This window comes from Daktulosphaira vitifoliae, unplaced genomic scaffold (genome assembly GCF_025091365.1).
Source record: "Daktulosphaira vitifoliae isolate Bord-2020 unplaced genomic scaffold, ASM2509136v1 Scaffold_5, whole genome shotgun sequence".
Lineage (NCBI taxonomy): Eukaryota > Metazoa > Arthropoda > Insecta > Hemiptera > Phylloxeridae > Daktulosphaira > Daktulosphaira vitifoliae.
Window position 1 is genome coordinate 29,035,715 of NW_026099576.1, and position 22,706 is coordinate 29,058,420.

At 27.8% G+C, this 22,706-nt stretch overlaps 1 protein-coding gene across 4 annotated transcripts in view; it reads left to right on the top strand.

Moving 5' to 3' along the window:
* The window catches only part of LOC126908689 (uncharacterized), a 107,484-nt gene that overhangs the window by 47,324 nt on the left and 37,454 nt on the right, over nucleotides 1–22,706 (top strand). For 3 of the 4 annotated variants that reach the window (XM_050690989.1, XM_050690988.1, XM_050690987.1), the window contains one exon: nucleotides 22,468–22,600. In XM_050690989.1, the coding sequence (XP_050546946.1) occupies nucleotides 22,525–22,600 (76 nt within the window). In that variant the 5' untranslated portion in view covers nucleotides 22,468–22,524. Of the gene's footprint in view, nucleotides 1–9,986; nucleotides 10,111–22,467; nucleotides 22,601–22,706 lie in introns of those variants that run through there. The other variant, XM_050690990.1, reaches the window with a different exon arrangement.

Consider the following 22,706-nt stretch of genomic DNA (forward strand, 5'->3'; position numbering starts at 1 on the left):
AAATTTTACTTGATACGATGAAAAAAGTTAAGAACTCAAGTTATACACGTGTGATTAAATTTATAAGTAATTTATAATTTAAATAAGAACCTTGTAGTTTTTATTTATTTATCTGTTTATTTAAGTGTTATAGTTTTATTTTCTCATTAATGTGCTTGCGTTGACATTAAATTTGGTTTACGAAAAATCATTGAAAAAAGTTCTTTAAGAATCTATTTTTGTTTAAATTGAATCCACAAAAATATTTTTTATGTGCGCCATTAAATGAGTATTTATGAATAGATCTTTAATGCGAGATGCTTATTAATTTTTTAATTTGAATTCTTACTTATAAAATATTTTCTTATAATAGAAGCATTCCACTTCTTTATACTTTAGTATTTCAAAGTAAGGAAGATGTATCGTTATCCATCTCTGCTAAAAAGATTGTTGAGATGAGATAATACAAAAAAATAATAGGAGTGTAAAACTTGTGTAAACTCATACGCATAGATATGTATAATATATCAATTAAATTTTTTCATTCACAAATTTAAATTTACATTGATATATACAACTAACCTACTTCATAATTACTATAGGATTCTTTAAATATATTGTTATTGTGAAAAAAATGATTTACATGACCCTTTAAAAGAAACGCCATTACAAAGATAAAAAATGTATACGTTTTATGAAAGCGTTTTAATACATAGGTGTTCAGTTAAGTATTATTACAGTGCGTTAACATATCATTTATATATACTGAAGGAAATGCACACATGGCATACTAAGTATTATTACTTTGCAATGTAAACGGATCACAATTACAAAACGAAATTACTTAAGGCAAAAACCGTTTTGNGTATAGAAGCATTCCACTTCTTTATGCTTTAGTATTTCAAAGTAAGGAAGATGTATCGTTTATCCATCTCTGCTAAAAAAATTGTTGAGATAAGATAATACAAAAAAATAATAGGATAGTAAAAATTGTGTACACTCATACTCATAGATATGTATAATACAGGGTGGCCCACCACTCACTGACAACTTAAATAACTTTTGATCCAGTTAATATTTTTAGTTGATTTTTTTTTTAAANTGATTTCACTCACATAATATATTATAGTCATTAAGAAATAATAGATTTATTTGAATTCATATTTTTCTTTCCTAACTTGTTGATTTCAAAATAGTAATAATACTGAACATTCTATTATCAAGTTAAATTAAACGTTACAATATTTTTAATCTATAAGTATATGCACTGCATGTGTAATCTAAACAAAATGTATTCATGAGTTAGTTTTTATTTAGTTTTAAATAAAAAAATACAGAAAAGTGATTCCTAGGTATTTTTCTTTTACCTAACGAAGGAGAAATAAACGTACATGATAAGTATATTGTATGGTTGTGCCNGAATTCATATTGAGAAAAGGACAGAAGAAAACGCTATCTTTTCAATTCACTTTTGAATGAAAGTGATAAGTAATAATTGCCTTATCTAATTTCTTATCATGGTATTAATGCCAAGTTTGTAATGTATACATATTATCATCATATGTATACACANTAGGACATTTTCCAAAACTTCTGAAAACCATTTCACGAAAAGGGTCTAAATAAATGCTGTATTTATCCATTTCGGTAATATACATCTACATGATTGTTAGGATTGTTAGAGGATTGGACTTTTCATTGCTCAAAATGTTCATAAATGCAGTAATATTATAGTTGAGAATATCGGTATGTACGCATAAGGAAAGTTCATGTCCAGTATATAAAGAATTAATTTTAGAATAAAGAATGATAAAAAATTTAGACTCTTTCCGTTTCTTTTAAACATTTTATTTATTTATTGTTTATTTATCTTTAAATTATTTATTTCATAAAATTTTATAGAAAAAAAGTATGAACAAAGTTCGAAAAAAGCATTGAAGACCTATTTAATTTTCTATATTTTTTATACAGCTCATTGTTCAGTTGTATGGACAAGTATACACAATTATTATTCATACAACAATGTTCCTATTTTTTAATTTAAATATTTGCTTATATCGATGTCGAATTATTTAATATTTATTAACAAATAGGCTGCCCATAAAAATGTTTAGTACACTCTAGGGTTCTTTGACAAATCTATCATCTGCTATCTAATTAAATGTTTATAGAACTAAAAATAATGTAAAAAAGGTTACTCTTACTCTTATGGTAATTTGTATTTAATTTATTATAAGCTAAACTGTCTCTAATAACGGTCACCATATGAGTATGTGGGCAAGTTTTATGTGCTAAATAATTTATTAAGCCACGTATGACACTGTAGTCGGCTCAAATTAATTATTATATCGTGTCGTGTTGCGTGATAGTCAGCAATGCGATTGTTTTTTACGTGTACTCCTTTAGCGTCAATGCACCAATTTGACGGAGTCAATAAAACACCTTTTATAAAGACCTGGTAGTCACACACTTCTTGTTCGTTGATGATCAGCACGCGACGGTATAATTTAACATGATTTAAATTATTTTTGTAGTATCGAGTGTCATTTTCTAAAAACCAACGGTACAAAGTTAGGTTGTCGAAAAGCTTTTAAGCGTAATTGAACCTTTGCGTGTATTCGTTTTAGTTTTAGTTTACGAAAAATACTCCTTTTATACTATCAAATTATACACTAACATAGAAACTCGTGTTGACCTCTTTTTAAGATTAGTGGATCAGTGATAATGCAGATAAAAATATGTCCCATGTAGATTTTAAAATGACACGTTCTCATGATTAGTTACATTGCTGTGTAGTAAATGGATTTGGCGATTTTTTGAAATTCAATAAACAAATTGGTCATAAAATTCTAAGAGTTTTGCTATTAATGCCGGTACATATTAAGAATTCATCGATTGAACGNAACATTTTATTTATTTATTGTTTATTTATCCTTAAATTATTTATTTCATAAAATTTTTTAGAAAAAAAGTATGAACAAAGTTCGAAAATAGCATTGAAGACCTATTTAATTTTCTATATTTTTTATACAGCTCATTGTTCAGTTGTATGGACAAGTATAAACAGTTTTCATACAACAATAAGTTGTATTCATACAACAATGTTCCTATTTTTTAATTTAAATATTTGCTTATATCGATGTCGAATTATTTAATATTTATTAACAAATAGGCTGCCCATAAAAATGTATAGTACACTCTAGGGTTCTTTGACAAATCTATCATCTGCTATCTAATTAAATGTTTAAAGAACTAAAAATAATGTAAAAAAGGTTACTCTTACTCTTATGGTAATTTGTATTTAATTTATTATAAGCTAAACTGTCTCTAATAACGGTCACCATATGAGTATGTGGGCAAGTTTTATGTGCTAAATAATTTATTAGGCCACGTATGACACTGTAGTCGGCTCAAATTAATTATTATATCGTGTCGTGTTGCGTGATAGTCAGCAATGCGATTGTTTTTTACGTGTATTCCTTTAGCGTCAATGCACCAATTTGACGGAGTCAATAAAACACCTTTTATAAAGACCTGGTAGTCACACACTTCTTGTTCGTTGATGATCAGCACGCGACGGTATAATTTAACATGATTTAAATTATTTTTGTAGTATCGAGTGTCATTTTCTAAAAACCAACGGTACAAAGTTAGGTTGTCGAAAAGCTTTTAAGCGTAATTGAACCTTTGCGTGTATTCGTTTTAGTTTTAGTTTTAGTTTACGAAAAATACTCCTTTTATACTATCAAATTATACACTAACATAGAAACTCGTGTTGACCTCTTTTTAAGATTAGTGGATCAGTGATAATGCAGATAAAAATATGTCCCATGTAGATTTTAAAATGACACGTTCTCATGATTAGTTACATTGCTGTGTAGTAAATGGATTTGGCGATTTTTTGAAATTCAATAAACAAATTGGTCATAAAATTCTAAGAGTTTTGCTATTAATGCCGGTACATATTAAGAATTCATCGATTGAACGTCAAAAAAAAAAAAAAAAAGCATACAGAAAAAGTTTATTTTCATTGCAAAGAATTATAATTTTAAAACGAGTTTTCTGATTGAAGTAGAGTTTGAAACTAGTCCGAATTTTCAATTCTATTCATTAAGAATTTCAATAACATATCTAATAGTAATAAAGTTCAAACCTTAACGGTATAAAATCTAAAAATAAAGTAATATATACAAAGTTTGAATGTACATATTCCTGTATACAATTAGATATAATTAATTAAAATTCATAACATTATTATAACATTTTATTTATAGTAAAAATAAATAAACAAATTTTTCATAGTTATTATAATGTGATAACTTTGGCTTTAAAATCGCTTATTATTATCGTTATACACCATTATAAAACAAAAGAAAAATTCGGGAATCTAATTGTACCGTAATGATATTCGTAAATGTAAGTATAATACATCATGGCCGAATAATTAGTCTGTTTTTTTAATGGATGCGAGGTGACCCGTCAAATATAAACTTAAGTCTGAATGTGACGGAAATGCTCTTCGTAATATAGCTGAACTTGACGGTAGTAGTGCTAATGGTTTTTGCTGAATTAATTCCAATAAGCCAACTAACAAGACATTTCTAAGAATTAAATATATGTATATATAAATATAATTTAACATTTAATAACCCAGCAAAATAATTATAAATTAAAAAACGACTAATATTAAAATTGTACGTATTTCTTTTTAAGAACCTTTTTTTTTTTAACGATAAGATCATTATGATTTTATTCATTTTTAATATATTTACTCCGTGCTTAGTTAAGGACAGCCTTAAAGGCGAACAAAGTACACTTTTGGATTATAGTACTTTAATGCAAAATATATGTACTTGTAGAGGTTCAATTCATAAAGAAACTGGTAGATTTTATTTTGTTAAATATTCTTCTAATCCTTAAAAAATGTATAACCAAAGGAAAACCTTTGAGCTGTTTGATCTTATCTGCATCATTTTTCACGAATTTTAATGGTTTGCAAATTTTGTAAAAGTTAAAGCAATTTATAATGTACTTCAGAAATAAATTCAATAATAATTGGAATATAGGATTTTTATCCATTAATTATATAAAATATATTAATTTAAATCATTGATATGTTTAAAAAGTCTAAATAATCTTCAAATAAAATGTTTAAATAATATATAAAGAAAAATGCAATATAATTGAACTAATCTACTTTTGAATTATTTTTAAAAATGTTTAGTGTCTATAGTACTTTCAAATATTGATTTGAAATAATCTTAGAAAAAAAGTAGGTTTTTTTTTTTAAATTTAGTTCTTTTTTTTTTTTTTTTTTAACAAAATTTTAATTATTACGCTATCTGTTACAATATTGAACAATAAGCTTAAGTGATAACATAAAAAGAAAAAAAAACAGACAGAAGAGACTGAGTGAAGAGACCTCCCATCGGAGGTACTTCAACAAATTTAGTTCTAATTCAAATATATTAGAATACATTAAAAATAATAATTATTAGGTGTTAATCTAAACACCTTAATATTATAAATTCCACTTAATTTTTCTACAACAACACAATTATGTAACTATGTCATATATTATAATTATATAATTTCAGTACAAAACAAACACCACAACATTAGACAAAGGTGACAGTCTCATTAACCATGGAAATAAAAACAGATGTTTATATCACAGTTTCATTTGATTTTTTCTTGCATTAAGTATCACTAGTCGTTTAAAGCTCGATTACAGTTAAAAAAAAAAAAGATTTTCGTTAACGACCCCTAAAATACTCTTGGCGATAATTCGTCGGATAAATTTTTTGATAGTTATCCGACTTCAATGTATTTTTAATGATTTCGTTGCACGTTTAATTAGCTAGAGACTAATTATCCACGACCGACCGCTGTTGTGTGTGATAAAACGGGTAATTTCCGACGTCAGACTACAAACCTCAGGGTAAGAGTCTCTATGTACTAAAAAGAAAACGGAAGGAAATATTCAGTGAAAAGTTTTTTGACGACAGCGACAAAAAAACCTATAGTGTGTTTCCGCTTTTGAAAGTATTTCGATAAAAAAAGAATGTTCATAATAATATCATAAATCACTCCTATGTAATATAAGTTTATATATATATGATGAAAGATAAATAAAAATACTTTTATTATCATTTTACATTATATTATTCTTACCCCAACCATTACGCCATACATTTATTGTCCGTTTGGCGTTTTTTATATGACGAGCCTCCACGTACCCTGTGCCAAACCTCAACACATCAGAACGCTCTGATAATTTTGTACAAAAGAAATGCATTGAAATTCTAAAATTTGACAAGGCCCATGTTAATATTATTATTTAAATTAAATTCCTATACTTCCCCACAGCAAAAAAGTGATAATATTGTCAAAGAAGTTAAAATAAAAATAAGATAATAACAACAGTTATAGACAAGTTAATAACAAAACCAAACTGTGTGAATTCGTACTTTCATTAATTTTGATTTAAAATTTAGACTTTGGTAAAACAACATTAAATCGATTGAATTAAAATTTTGATGAATTAAACACTATATGGTTGGAGTAAATAGATTATTGATGATGTAAGAAGCATCCCAGTACCGGAAGTCAACGCACTAAATCTTGGCAATCATTAACTAACCCTTTTACTCATTAGTAACTAACGCAGTATAGACGTCAACAAATAGAGTTTGTTTTACAACAAGATACCCATTTCCATATACTCATTATTCGTATACTACTCACGACAGTAATATATTGTTTCCACCACTAACGTGAGTAATATTTTAAATCTAAAAATGCTTTATTGCTCTTTCTTGCAACTTATACTTCAGTTTATTAAAATTGTTCGATAGCATGCGCTTCGAAATAATAACCGTTAAGAAGACCGTTGTGACCAATTTTATAAGCTCATACGTTTTTATCATAAATCATTTTTCCCAATACTAAGTTAAGAAAGAAGAGATCTTATGCTTCAATTGAGTAAACAAAGTTTAATTTAAAGAGATGTAATTCTTAGAAACTATAATTAAGTGCATCACTGATTCTACCGAGCGGAAAAACAAAGAAATTTCTAAGAATATCTAAAAAGGTATTAGAATTTAATAAAAACGATTATTTAGCATAATCGAAGATGTGCTTTTGTTGTTTTATTTTCGTGTCACTTAACTTATAGAAACATAAATCTATTTTTCTTGTTAAGATAAACACAACATAATATTATTGTTTTCTTTTTAGTTTTATGCTTCAATTTTTTTAAGCTTATTTTTTTTTATTTTAAATTAAACTATACAAATTTTGAACCAAATCATAGTTAATAAGATTTGCCTTACCAAAGTATTAAAATGAGTTTGATTGGTAAATGTATTATAAAACAGAACGAGAGTATTACACAAGATTATAATCAAAAATAATATTATTCTGCCACTTTGGTATAATCTCAAAAGAAATATTTATTCATACAAATTTTATTTATGCTAAAAAGGTGTGCACGTTTTATTCTTGAAAAGGTCGAGAGGGCGTGGCTCAAATTTAAATTTCAAATTTAATATAGCGCGTGATAGCCGTTCATAATATAAAATCATCTCAGTCCACAGTTCTTACTTCTTGTAATTTAAACCTTTATTGTCACGTTGCTGTTGATTTCGTGCTGTTTCTTTTAAGAACCTCCGACAGCCGGAGGTTCTTTATTCACATATTTTTTTCTCTTTATGTTTATTCGAAGTAACGCGGTTTTTCGGTCTTCACATGTGTACAAAATGCAAACACAGCGATCAAATATTATTTTTGACAAACGTGCAGCGAAGGTTTAACATTAAATGTACAAAATATTACATAATTCTATGAGCATCTTCGAACATTTTTCACAAATCGAACTTGCCGCAGCGCTATGCGGATTGACTTTTATATTCTTTTAGTTTTTTAACGTTTATACTATTCGCCGAGAATTGCAGGTGCACCGGCACGTCTCTTGGCAAAAACATTTTGATAAAAATTCTATCACCCCGTCGGGAATCATCGTTCGTTAAAAATATAAATGAATATTGACGTTGAATTCTCAGCACGGTGTATATGCGATCAAGTCATTACACCCAAAGTTTTTATAACATACAGTTGTACTGCTGAATTATTCCGAATCAATATGATTCAAATCGGCTGTCAAAATAAAATATTTCTATATTTCATAACAGCATTACCACTTCTTGGGATTTCCCTTGTAAAATCTTATTCGATTTTTTTCCCTGGGTTATAATTTATTGTTATAAGTTTTAAACTTTGCTCCATCAAAATAAATACATTATGAAGGTACGTTCGTTGTTTCGAATTAATTCGGGATAATAAACAACACAAATGGCACATTAATTAAAAATGTTTTATTTTCAAGATTATAGCGCTTTTTGTTTACTCCCTTCGGTAGTTTTTTATGTTTTAAGAATTTACTTTCAATGTTTTACGTTCTTTTTTCTGGCTATACCTTAATTTGATAAATAATAAAATAAAACATAATATGCAAATGAACCAAGGGCAGTTGAAAAAGTGATAATTTCATTCTTCAATTAATAAAACTCGCTTGAGTTTGAAATACTTGAATACATAAACTTAGTTGATGGACCACGAGTTCGAAGATTGCATATTTTATAATACATTTGGAGATATTATAATTCTCAGCAAAGAAAAAACTTGAATCACTTTCATAAAAATATTGATATTAATTATTTATCTCGAAATTAATTTGAATAACTAGCATTTTCTGTTCTAAATTCTCGAATTTATAATTAAATTAATTATTGATCAACAAAAATTTTGAAATGGAATATAAAATCAATATAAACACATGAATTAACGAACCAATAACACATTATCTGTAGATTTTTAATTAACGTACTTTGTATGTATCCTTGATTTAACATACAATAAGGAAAATATTGTAAGAAATTTTAGGTTTCTAAAATCAATTTTCATTTTATCTTCAAATTGCATTTTCTCTTTCATTGAATTTTATTTTTTAGTGACTATAAATATATTTCACTTGTAATTGTAGAAAATATTTCTGCGTTATTATTATTAACATTTCAACATATTCAGCGCTAAAAATTCATGTTTATATTCTTGTAGTTTTAAAGTCTAGGTTAGAAAGAACTTGGACAATATGATGCCATTTAAGCTCTAATGTGTACATGAGTCCTAGTCATGGACATGAAAACAAATATTAATAAAATATATAGCGCACATATGTATGAGCGCGGAAATGTCATGAACTTTAATGTTATGTTTGTTATATACGAGACAATAACTGGAATTTGTGCACGTGGGGTTTAGAGAATTTGTTCAAAAGAAACAAAAAAAAAAAATTCAACACAATAGCCAAAGGGGCGTTAAAGGTCATTTTTGGTGAAATACAATATAGGGGTTCATTAAATTAATAATAAATAAAATATCAACGAGAAATCAATAATTGGATATATTGAACACGGTGCTCATTGTTCGCTACCTTTTAATATCATCAATGGGCGGACTAGGGATGATAAGTATTGACTGGTGCGAAACAAAGGTCGTGTAATAGATGGCAAAGAACAGACCGTTTCACTATATATTTTTTGAGGCTACATACAGAGGGTTTAAGAGCTTTTATCTTTGTAAATTAATTATTCGACTCATTCCGAAAAAAACTTGACATAAAAAAAACGGATCGTTCTTTTTTCGAAGGCAATATTGGAGACCAGTTACTAGCATCGCTTCAATTACCCCCTGATCTTGTTTCATTGATCGTGGACAGTGAAAGGGAACGCAAAATTTTCACATAAATAAAACTTTTTGACCGCCTGAATAAATTATACACAAATACGGACAGTGCACGTTAGTATAAACGAGAGTAAAAAAAAAAAAAAGTTTCTTCAACGATAATATATATATATGCAACCATAAATCACTGTAAGTGGACGTTTTTTTTTTTTTTTTTGTATTTTTTCTACCGAAAGACGGTGCAAATCCGTTACTACACCGACATCATGGCCCGGTCACGATAGCACTGGGGTGGGCACCTTCAATGATTTCATACTAAAACTGCGACGTCAGCGGATGTCTTAAACTAGATACGCTGCTGCAGAGAAAAGTCAATAGACAGCTGTGGTGAGATAACATATAAATTTTAAGATCCGGCAATACTAAATCGTAGTAGTAGGCGTCAATCCTCTTTTTGTTTCTGCAGTCGAAGGCGGCAAAAAAATGTAAAGAAAACATATGATAAGATGAATAGCGATACATTCATAGATTTTATTCTATCAAAAGGCTCAGTTCTGTTTGTAACGTAGTCAAAAGACTGTTCAACGACAAAGTGGAATTCTTTTTTAAATAAAACAAAACCAGCGAGGTTTAAACTAAGAATATCGTTTTTATATATGTCGAATAAACTTTTTATTAAACGATGCTTTTTTTTACTGAGCGAAGTATATGCGATTGATTGTTAAATTCCGGTACACTTATTGGCCTTAGGTGATATTAAAAAATTATATTTTACGCAGCAAAAAATACGACTTGTCAAATTAACGATATGTTTAAAAATGCTCAGGATTATATGGTAAATTTTCAGTCGTTTAATATTTGGAATATTAAATGATATCAATGTAAATTTAAAACTAATTGTGTTGCGATTTTTTATGTTAAATTGATTTAAGGGATGAAATTGTATTATAGCCACTACTACCCGACAACTAAAAAGAACTGTATTAATAATCAACTCATTATTTATGATAATATTTTTATTCTCTTCGAATTGTTCGATTATATGTTTTACAAAATTTATGTAATTATGTTCAACATAGAAATTTACTCGAATATATTACGTATGAATTTTTTGGCTGTCGGCATAATTTTTAAGTTATGAATATTTTTATTAACACAATATAAGTACGAGACACCTGTTGATGTACTCTTTAATAGTAATTTTGATTTTGTCATAAAATGTGATTTATCTTAATAAAATATTAATTTTAAGTATTCGGTCATTTGTGAGGTAATTTATATTTAAATAATCATTTAGAAGTTATGAAACAGACAAATTATTGACTACACTCAGTGGTTTGTAAAAAACAAAAAGGCTTACTTAGAATTCAAAATTAAATAATTTTATTAAGATGTAATTTGCAACGATCGTTAATTCTGCATTCCAAGAACTGATAAATTGTAAACCAGCGAAACCACTTAAACTATCGGAGCAGGAAAATGTGATTTAAATTTTGATTATTTATTGTTGCACGTTGGATTCAATGATAAATATCTTTTTATCACCGTAGTGACATCACGTCTGCCATATTATTGATGTTTTATTACTCTATGATGGGTGTTAGGGATTTCATTTGAGGCTTAATATTTCAAATAAACAGATGGTGTACAGTGAATTATTATAACAGAAGGTTATATTTTGAAAATGATAAAAAAAAATTTATTAATTTTCAAAGTATATCTACTACACTCTATTTTACTGGTTAAATAATACTCCTTCAACAAACATAGAAGGTATCTCAATTCAAACAAACCAATAGTAATAAAAAAAATTATAATAGAATAGAGACTTACTGGTTCACTAGACACAATTATTGTACATATAACCATTACAAATAACCAATATAATCAGGCCACCCCTAAGGAAACTAAATTTGGGGTAAACACATCAGCATTCTGTTCTTTAAACCAGCCATGCCGTCGAATAATTATTATGTATGCTAAGAAATAGTGTACATAAAAATTTAAGTGTCATTTCAAAGTACATTTTATTGCTTTGTATAAGTCGAAACGACTTGGATAGTCGTTATTGTTATCGTAAAACTAACTTATTACAACTATACAATATATAATATATTATTGATTAAAAGAAAAGTTCAAAAGAAAGTTTTTACACTACAGTAAATATCTGGGTTGTTGGGACTGTCGTTTATTAAACTATATTAAAAACTAATGATGATACAAAACTTGAAAATCTATTTTTACATGGACATCACGGCGCAACCTCGTTAAAACATTAAGTCGAGTCTTAGCAACACAAAGAGAAAACCACTCTTTTACAACATTGACCATCATCTGAGACTAGCCCTTCATAGGGAATATAATAAAATGAAATAAACAGAACAACACTGAACAGCACAGAGGTGATAAAATCTCTTTATTACACGATGATTGTTTAACTATGTTCAGCAAATTTTTTAATTAACTCCGGTCATTAATTCGTGACGAATTTAATATTATGGTAATCGCGGTTAAAAGTAATCAAAAATTGTTTTTAATTTTTCATTGTTCATTATATATTTTTAATAATTTTTGTACTAACTTTGATGTATATTAATAAAATTCGCGCGAAAATAGTATCTTATTTTTATGACATTAATACATTAAGTTTGTTGCATTTAAATATCGTGTGCTTTTAGACGTGACAATATATTACAGTGGCGCTATAATTCTAACTGAATTCGAAAAAATAATATTTTACTTCAGTTGTTTTTTCGAAACGTCCGGCCAACTCCGAAATATCGTTTTGATTTATCTCTTTCGAGTGATTGAAAAAAAAAAAAACGATAATATTTTCCTGAAGTAAAAAAAATCACGTCTCGTACGGATTTTGATGAATGGCGGTATTTTCGTTTTAATACATTTCTAGAGTGGCACGACTACTTGGGCGTACTTTAGGACTTTTCGGTTCGGGGGGGTGTTAGTTGAGAGGCGGGCGTGTGTTGGCTTGAATTTTCTTGTACGGCGCGGGTTATTCCAGCGTTATTTAACTTGCTCTTTCTTCACTGCTCGTCGTCTCTCCGCCACGAGCGAGATGATAACGGTGCATGATATAATATTAAAAAATCCATTGGGCATATAACCTTAACATGTATCATCATCGGTCTTGGCTGTACACACGTCGACCACCTTACGAGCGCCATTTACCATCGTGTAACGCCCGAGCACTTTTACAAAAAAAAAAAAAAACCGTTCCTCTCGTCGTGTATATTTTTTCCTTCCATTTACTTCGCTAATGTCTTTTTCCCACCGACTTCCATCAATGACTCTATACGAACACGCACATACGGCGACGCTATTTCCGTCGATTACTCCTCCGGTGTCGCCAACGGCTGTCATCGTACGGCTTATCCTTCGCCCCGACTACCACGTCGACCGTAATGAGCCAAGCCATCCGTCTCTACCAACGTGTCGCGGGCAAAGGCACAGAGGGTCCTAACTTTTGGCACAAAAACGGTCTGTCACACCCGCACACATCTAAGGGTGACACTCGCTACAGTAAATACACGACGCGCACGAATCGTGTGAACGATAAAAATTGAACCGTTGCGGTCGCGTGTCGGACTTTTATTTTTTTGATTTTATTTTAACTTGGCGTCACACGAAGGCTTCCTTAATTTGTGCCGTCATAGTCACACCGCCGTTGTCGCCGTCGTGCAGTCTATTTAGACCCGCCGCCAAGGAAAAGTTTTTCCTTTTGCCAGCGAAAAAAATTAATTTCAAACTTTCAAGTAACTCATGGAAGCGAAAAAAAACAACAAACTGGTAAAAAAAAAAAGTAAAGGTAAAAACTTCAAACGATATATTATTTTATCGCGCTCTGAAATTGTTCTGTACACATACATCTATAGTACTGTGCAGTGTACGAGTGGCGATTATTTTTATCCTCGCTTCGATATTCAACAGAAATTAAAAAAGTTATTATATTAAATAAGTAATAATTCATTAGAGACATTTTGAAGGATATCACTAAACGCGGTGCTTGCACTGTATTATACCGTTCGACTAAGAGGGTCTGTATAGAACTGAATATACACCAGGGAATTCATTGAAAGCATCGTCATTTAATGGTGATTTTTTTCCTTTTTTACTGACGCTAATTTCTGAGTTTTCAATTATTTACATCCAAAATTTTGAAGAGATACCGTTTTAATGAGAGTGCTCTGTATTTGTTGAATGAAAAAATAAAATAAGTAAGCTGCAAAGGGAAAAAGTTACTTTGAGATTTTGCTGACTGCAATAGTCATGATTAAAGTATCATATTGTTATTGAGTAGAAAATTGAAGAGAATTCCGCATTTTATGGTACTTGTAACTTGACTGAAAATTAACGATCCATTTATGAGATTATAAGTGATTATAATTACGAGAATAGCCTTTTGGCTACATCATCCAATTAACATTTACATTTTTACTTTTTATTGTAATTTATTAATAAAATGTTCATGAATTTTTATGTTAAAAACCAGAACAACAACAAAAACGTTCGCGTTTCAAATAATTTTATAATTACGCACAATTTATATGAATTAACGTTAACCCTTTTACGGTTGGCGCTTTTAATTAATCTATTTTATCATGTTGTACAAAATAAACATTAAATAAAACAATACAACTTAACGTTATTATATTTCGTTTATTATTAGTCGTAGTTATTGAAATTAATCATTATCTGTACATCTAGTACAAAATAAGCATTAATATTTTAGAAAACTACATCAAGTTTACTGTAAGTAAAATGCTTACTATACTTTAAAGTTCAATAATTTCAAAAACCAACAACTGTAAGACTTGCGTATTCAAAACAAGCATATTTTTGTCTAAAAATGATGACAGATAGACACTATATTAACTTATTGCTAAAATTCTATTTGTTTTTGTCAATAATTTTTAATAGCATTATTTTAAATAAATAAAATAATAGCAAATGTTTCTTTGTAATTTACTATCATAATGTAAATACTAAAAAGATATCATATTCATACTTAAATATGAAAATCGTTAAAAATACCAAGACAAAAATTTTTAGACATATGACTTAACAGAAATAATGTCCTTTTAAGCTTGCACCAAATAAGTACTTAAAAAAAATTTAGTAACAATTAATCACTTCTAACATTATTTAAAACTAAAAATACATTTAAAATATTAATTTAAAACTAAAAGTATAATGATATTGATAGTATATATACTATGGTCCACTAAAAAATGTATTATTAAACTTGTGTAAACTGGTAAAACGTGACAATCAACTAAGTGATAACGTCACTAGGTGATAAGATCACTAGGCGTATACTGGATAATTAACTAGATCATAACCCTTACTTACAGAACTAAAACAATGGCTTGTATAGGTATCAACTTTGTTTCTTTCAAAGAGGAACACATATTTTGAATTTAATCAAATGTTTGAGGTTTTATTTTAATACTAAATGAATTTTGAAATTCTAACATAACTTTATTCGTTTATTAGATATAAAACTTTAAATTTTCAAGATAATATACAGGTATAATATGCATGGGACTACAAATATATGTAGATCATTGTTTTTTTTATGATAACGCTATTCGCAGATACGCAGCATTTATTGTCAATTGTAATTTTGTCAACAGATATGCTTAAATTGTGGATGTAAGGCATATTATTTTGAGTGAACATTTGTAAATACACCAACTGGCAATACAGAAAACATACGGCAAAATCAAATGTTTCTGTTCAATTTCTGTTCTTATCAACTGCCGGAAAACGACTGATGAAAACGTTCGTCCTACTGAAACTTACGTTTTCAAATAATCGATAAACATATGTCAAATACTTTTTAAGTATTTAAAATTGTCCTTTATAATAAGTGTGAATGAATAGTGCTCGGGTGTTACACGATGGTATTCACGCGGGTTCGTTAACATTTGTTGTTCTATTTTGTCTTAAGTCAGGCTATGTCGAGTAAAAGCAATATGGTGAGTGGACTGTTTGAATGAATGTAGAATAAATTATCAAAACATAAATCAATTAAATGTATGTAGTACAAAACTACTGGCTCGCAAGTGTCATAGAGCTTATAGCTAAAAAACGCTAAGTTGACAGAGGCAATACAGATATAGAGAAAAGACCGACAACAACTAAGTATAGCAAAACGATAGCCTAAATAATCACAACACAAATTCTCGACAGCACAATCGACCGATGTGTATCCAACCAAGTGTATGGTCGATTTTTAACCCATACATGCCAGTTATCTGGCAAACTATCTGCTATTCATGGCAGTCTTGAATTTTTATCATAAAATAAATGCTTAATATTTTTACGGACGTATCCACGTTTTCAGTTATAAACTGAATTTTCGGATGTATTGTAAATTCCATCTTCATCGCTCTACAGATGGACTGTGCAACGAATACGAAACGTCAGCTTATAACTGAAAACGTGGATTCATCCGTAAATATTTCAAGCAATCCAAGAAAATTTTAACACATTCATATAAAAAAATAAATTATAGAAAAATACATTTTGTGGCATGTAAAATCTAATGTAATCTTAAACTTTATTATAGTTTATATCCATAATAGATTTCTTTTGATTTAATATATAATTATCAAGATATTTCAGCTATTAATTAGTACTTTAAAAAGATTTAATAATATTTTCAATGAATGAAAATTCGAAGGTTAAGGAGCATATCACTAATAAAAGTATCACAAAATATTTTTATTGAATTTGCTATCATACGGAGTTGCCACAATCATTGAACGTTGTGGGTTAGATGGTAAACAAAAAATACGAGCAATAGGTACACCAAAATTAGAAAAATTCTTCTGTTAGTTCATTAAATATAATTTTGCGTTAGTTTCTTCTAATTCTCCAACCATTTTAGAAGATTGTGCGTTTGTTTTTCACATTTTTAGTTTTTCCTCTACAATTTTCTAAATTTTCAATGTTGTGTGAGAAAATGGGTTGCTTTTTCATAATTGACAATTCTAACAAAATATGTATTAAAAGTCAATTATCAAAACATTAATGTTGCAATATTTATCATCAAAAATACAAATAAATCTTATTCTTCATATTCTATTTGTTAGTAATAAATATCAATAAATATAACTGCTAAACATTTTGGATGATAATAATTCAAGAGGCCATTCTAATAAATTTATTATTACACCTATTCATACAAAATATTTATTGGGAACAATAGTAAACCTAAAATGGTAATAATTTTAATTGAATCCCATTAAACGCTTAGCTGGTTAATGCTAATAATTTTTAACGTTTCCGAAATTTGCATAGTGACATGACTGTAAGAAATTCTGCAATTTACAATAATAATATTTAAATTTTTCTTCATATTAAAAATTATTTGAGCGCATCAAATCAATTCAGCTGTCTCCGAGTTATGTATTTTTTGTTTAAAAACGTCACAACAAAGGTGGTTTGATTAAATTTCCCTATAGAATTTTTTTGCGCGTTTTTTTCTAGTTAGGGTTACAATAACTATGAACCACTGCACCACAAATGCCTTGTCTTGTCAAATTGAATTTCTGTATATATATCGTACTAAACGAAGCGGAAACCGAACAACTATTTCAATTGCTCACGTTTACTCAAAGTATATAGCTATAGAGGAAACATGGGTTTGGAAACGTTTCCCCCAACTAGTGCATCTTATTTTTAAATAAATTGTTCAATTATTTTATATTAACTGTATATTAACACTATTTAATATATGTAAATTATTTATATATGTTATCATTTTAATAAAAAAAATACTTGTAGATAAATCATAGAGCGAGTAAAAAAGCGAATATTCCGAATAAACTATAATCGATCAACTTACAATAAAAACCGATATCAGACAAGTTTTTAGATAGCGTCAATTCCTTGACGTTCAAAATTCGAATGATATACCAATAATTATTAATCAAAATTATAATATTTAATTATACAAGTAAAATTTCTCGACAGTAAATAAATAATAATAAATTTCCTTACAGATTAATGTATTAAGTTTTGGCATTTAATTTTAACATTGGTTCATGTTTATAAAATTAATATCGCCACTGTACTTTTATCTAATTGTTTTAAATGTATTCAGTTACTTATTTATTGTCGTTTCTGCTTTTTTGATAACACTTTTCTGTGTATTTAATTCGGATTTCGAAAAAGTTTCTTGGCACAACGCCTATTGTGATATTTTAAATTATATTTTCGTGTAACGCGCATTTGATTATAATATTTGGACCACACACAAATTATTACAGTAATACACGCCAGGAAATTATATTACGACTTTCAAGTTACAAATAATAATTTGCGTTTATGCATTTATCACCTAGACAATTTAATGAAATTCAAAAAAAATGGGTTCGTCAAAGTAAGAATAAATAAAAATTGCTGACCTTTAAATTATTTGGAGAAATATCATTATAAATAAAAAAAATTGTGTAAATGTTTTAATTTTGATAAATTACATCAAAATATTTAATTTAAAAGAGAAATACTAAAATTAATTTAATTTCTCGACACAATATTATAGTAACATATAATAAGCATTGTAAATATGTTAATATAAATATAAATAAAATAAGTGTTATTATAAATATAAATATTTTTAGTTTTATACTTTTAAGATAATCAATTTTATTTTGGACATAAATGGCATAATAGAGGTATATAAGAGCTACAATTTCTAATATCACTAAATAAATATACAGAGACGATTGTTTTTTAATGCTTGTTTTATAGCAAGAAACCAAACAATAATACTACTGGATATCAAAACATAGATCAGATTAAAAATATTTAAATAATTGTTGTCAAATTAACTAGTCCATTAGATTTTAATTTTCTTAAACTAGGGATTTTAATTGAAGAATACCTGGTAAAACTAAATTTTTTTTTTTAATTGCAATGTATTAAACTAGGTTATCAAATTCTAGTTATTTAGATAAAATTCATTTCAAAATTTAATTATTAATTTTAATTCTACGAAGGTTAAAAAAAAAGATTTAAAATATTATCAACATTTTTTTTTTATGAATGAAGTCCAAGTGAAATTTGGTTTGTAAAACCAATGTATCCTCAAAATAAAATTTTACAAAATTTTTAAAAATTTTATGGATTACTTTTTTTTTATACTTTACGGAAAGGGTTTTTGTGTGGTTTTTTAGGGTTGACGTTTCGAATTTGTTGTAGAGTCTTCATAGCGATAGCTACAGGTTCGTAGTTGTAACTATATTGTCGGCTTGTCTTGTTTACAGTTTATTTTTATATCAACTGATAATTGATAACGTTGATGTTGATTACTTGTTGTTGTTATTGATAACAACTGTCTGATTATTGTTTTATTCTAATTTTTGTTTTTGTTGTTGTTTATTGCACTCGTCGCATTTAGCCCTTTCACCGGCAATTTTCTGATATGTTAAATAGTTTTTTTACATATATCATATTTTTCTTTGTTGTTGTTTATTGATCTTCTTTTTGTTTGGTGTATGATAGAGTTAAATGCCAAAAATACCGTAAACAATAACAATATCAGTAATCAGGTGAAAACAACAGACAGTTGTTATCAATAACAACATGACAAAAAAAAGAACCGATAATAAACATGAGCATTATCAATTATAAGCCGATATAAAAATAAACTGTAAACAAACTAAGCCAACAGTATAGTTACAACCATGAACCTGTAACTGTCGCTCCGAAGATGAACTCTACAACAAGTTATAAATATTTCAAATTAATAGTTTAATGGTACAAAACAATTTTCTTATATAATTAATAAACATTTAAATTTTTATTGTAAGTTTTGATTCTCAAAAAATAGAGATTCACTCTTTGGCTTAGATTTCCTATATAATTTGTAAATAAATGTATTAATTTTTATGAATCATAGAATTATTCATTCAAATAAATTTATATTTTAAATAATAAAGAAAACGTTGTTTTTTTTTTTACATTTTTCAAAAATATTTGTATCAACTCGTTTGTCCCTTTTTTCTTTTGAAACTTTATAAACATATTCAGTATCATGATATTTAAAAGTTACATTTGAATTAAATTTAAGCTCCCTTGTTTTTCCTTGTTCTCAGCGAATGTGTCAATATCAAGAGTAGGGTTGAACATCGGGGCCTGTCCACGACCAATTACGCCGTTGATTACTACCGATCAGAAAAGCCTCTGCTGTCACCGTGTTTTCTAAAACTATATTATTCATTATCATCGAATAAATGGCTAACAACGACCACAGCTGTTGCAGCAATCCTTTTCCTGCTACCATGCTGTTGTCGTCAGATTGTACGCATTTGTCCTTACTGTTTCTTTAAGGCTAAATATATTTTCTCAGCCCTCGTCAAGATAATTCGTTTTGTTACAATAAAGTGTTTAATTAAAATTTTATGTACTTTCGATTTTTAATCTCCTAACAGTTAAATATTTGTTTTTGAAATACTATATTCAATGTTCTATTTACGATGCATCAACTTGGATAGACAGTGGTTTGTTTTAGATTAATGCCAGAAACATTAGGTATGAAGTTATTTATTATAATTTACTTTTTATTCTTTATTTTTAATGATATCTAAGTTTAAATTGAATTTATTTTTGCCATAGCTTTGTTGCAAACTTTTATTTAGTTTTTTTTTTTGTCAGTCGCAGCAAATTAAATTTATTGTGATGAGTTTAATAAATTATAATAATGACCAATGGCTAAAATGTTCAAAGTAAATATTATACAAAACAAAATTCTATGTAATATTTAGCTAAAGGTTTTATAAAAATTTCACGTTTTTAAGAAACTATCATAACTATATTTAAATAATGTAATCAAATAATATAGAATGAATAATTCACTAGTAATAAAAAATTAATAAAATAAAAAAAAATTTTATCTTTAATAAAATAGAAAATATAAATAAATTGTATTTTAACACAACCGTAAAGCTTTATTTTAATAAAATAAAATACTAGTATGATACAATCTTCCAAGTATGATTTTTATGTGCTTAACCTATTAGTGTTGCTTGAATTTCTATAGTCAATATTTTTCTTATGATATCCTTTACACACAATACATAACATTTGGTTTTATGGTATTATAAATTTTAAGTATTGCAGTTATCGATTTACATCAATAAACAATATTAAAATATTATATATTAATCTAAGTCAAGTTCTAGCAATGCTAGTGTATCTTTATAGAAATCAATATACCCATTTTTTTTTAACTCTCAAATCTCTGTTTCCTCTTTAGATTGTGTATTATAAAACCAAAATTAAGCTCTAGTAACTTGGAACACCGTAAACAAATTAGTACTTAATCTTAAGCCAATTCTAAATGAAAAAATTTTAAAATTTTCATTCTTAGTATTAACTGAATGACTCAACGAACAAAATTATAAGACACTTACTGTATATATAGATCTGTGAAAATTATCACAAAATTATATCTAACAGTGTAGTAAAAGGGAAAATCTGAAAGTTATTATTTTCTCAAAATAAACGGTCTTACAGACAGGCGCTATATTTGAGAGTGATAAGGCAGGCAGTTCTATGTTTTGATTTTTAGTGGCTTTTGATAACTATATATTTTGTTTGCTTAAAGGAGTGATATTCCCCAAAAAAACTATTTCATTAAAAAAGGCCAAGTTTCAATTTCTTCCCTCTTAAAAGAGTTAACCTATTATCAAAGTAGTGATATTTTTATTGTGGCCTAGTTAGTTTTTTCTTTAGATCAAAAACTTTAATCCTACTTTCATGAACAATGTTGCTTTTTTATTCGTATTTATTAACACTCACCAAGTACTAGCTCAGTAGTTGTATTTCATTACGGATCACGTGGGAGATAGGAAGAACAAAATGGAGAAAAACTGTTAAACAATACGAATAAAGAAGCGATGTTGTTCATAAAATTAGGATTGAGTTTATTAACTAAAAAAAGCAAATTTGGTTAAATGTAGGTATCACTACTTTGATAGGTGGACTTATTTGAGGTTTAGGGATAGAACTTGGTCCTTTTTCAAAGTTAAATTTTTGTCGAGGCTTTGTATGTTTATAATTTATGCATAGACTTTAAATGTAGATCAAATGTCAGAGATAAACTGTGCAAAGTGTATGTCCTAGCTAAGCCCTTTTAGAATTAAACATAATATTGTGCTAAATATATGTTTGTCCTACATAGTATATATATATATATCAAATCCCAGCGGTATCTTAATATTTACATTTATAAACATTTGTATACGATGTTCGTTAATGTATACGTAACAATTTAATTGACATTTGTTAAGAGAATCTCTCGATTACGGTTGACAACGAAATTTTACAAAAGCTGTAGTCCCTGCCAGGCTTTTGTAAAATTTTCATTGAAAACATGGTTGCCAAATCGTTGTAAAAGCAAAGTAGCGACAGCATTATACCATTAGTTAGTTTCATTATGAACTAAAAACATCATTAAAATTGTTTTAAGTACTTTATTTTAATTTATTTAAGACGGCAATAATTTAATCGAAAATTATTCAGTGTTCTACTTTACTCATAAAAAAATATATATGGTAATTAATTATCATCTTACTGTATTCAAACTTAGACAACTGTCGAACAATTAATTGATAATTAGACATGTAAGAATTTACGAAAAAAATATTTGAGTTTTTAACTGTACATTGGATCTACAATAAGATACGTCAGTTAATTTGTTTCATTTATTTACAGGGACATGACACTAGTTGAGTGGACAATTGTTGTGGGCCGAGCGACGTAAACACGATTATGGCGACTACAGTAGTTGTAGTCATGTTTGTTTTGGTGCTCATGCTAACGGTTTGGCCGGCTTTAGTATTATCAGGTAATTATATTTATTAAATACATGTATATATATATATCTAAAAGATTTCAAAGATGATAAATAAGTGCTTCGATGTGTATGAAATATCGAATAGAATTAATAGAAA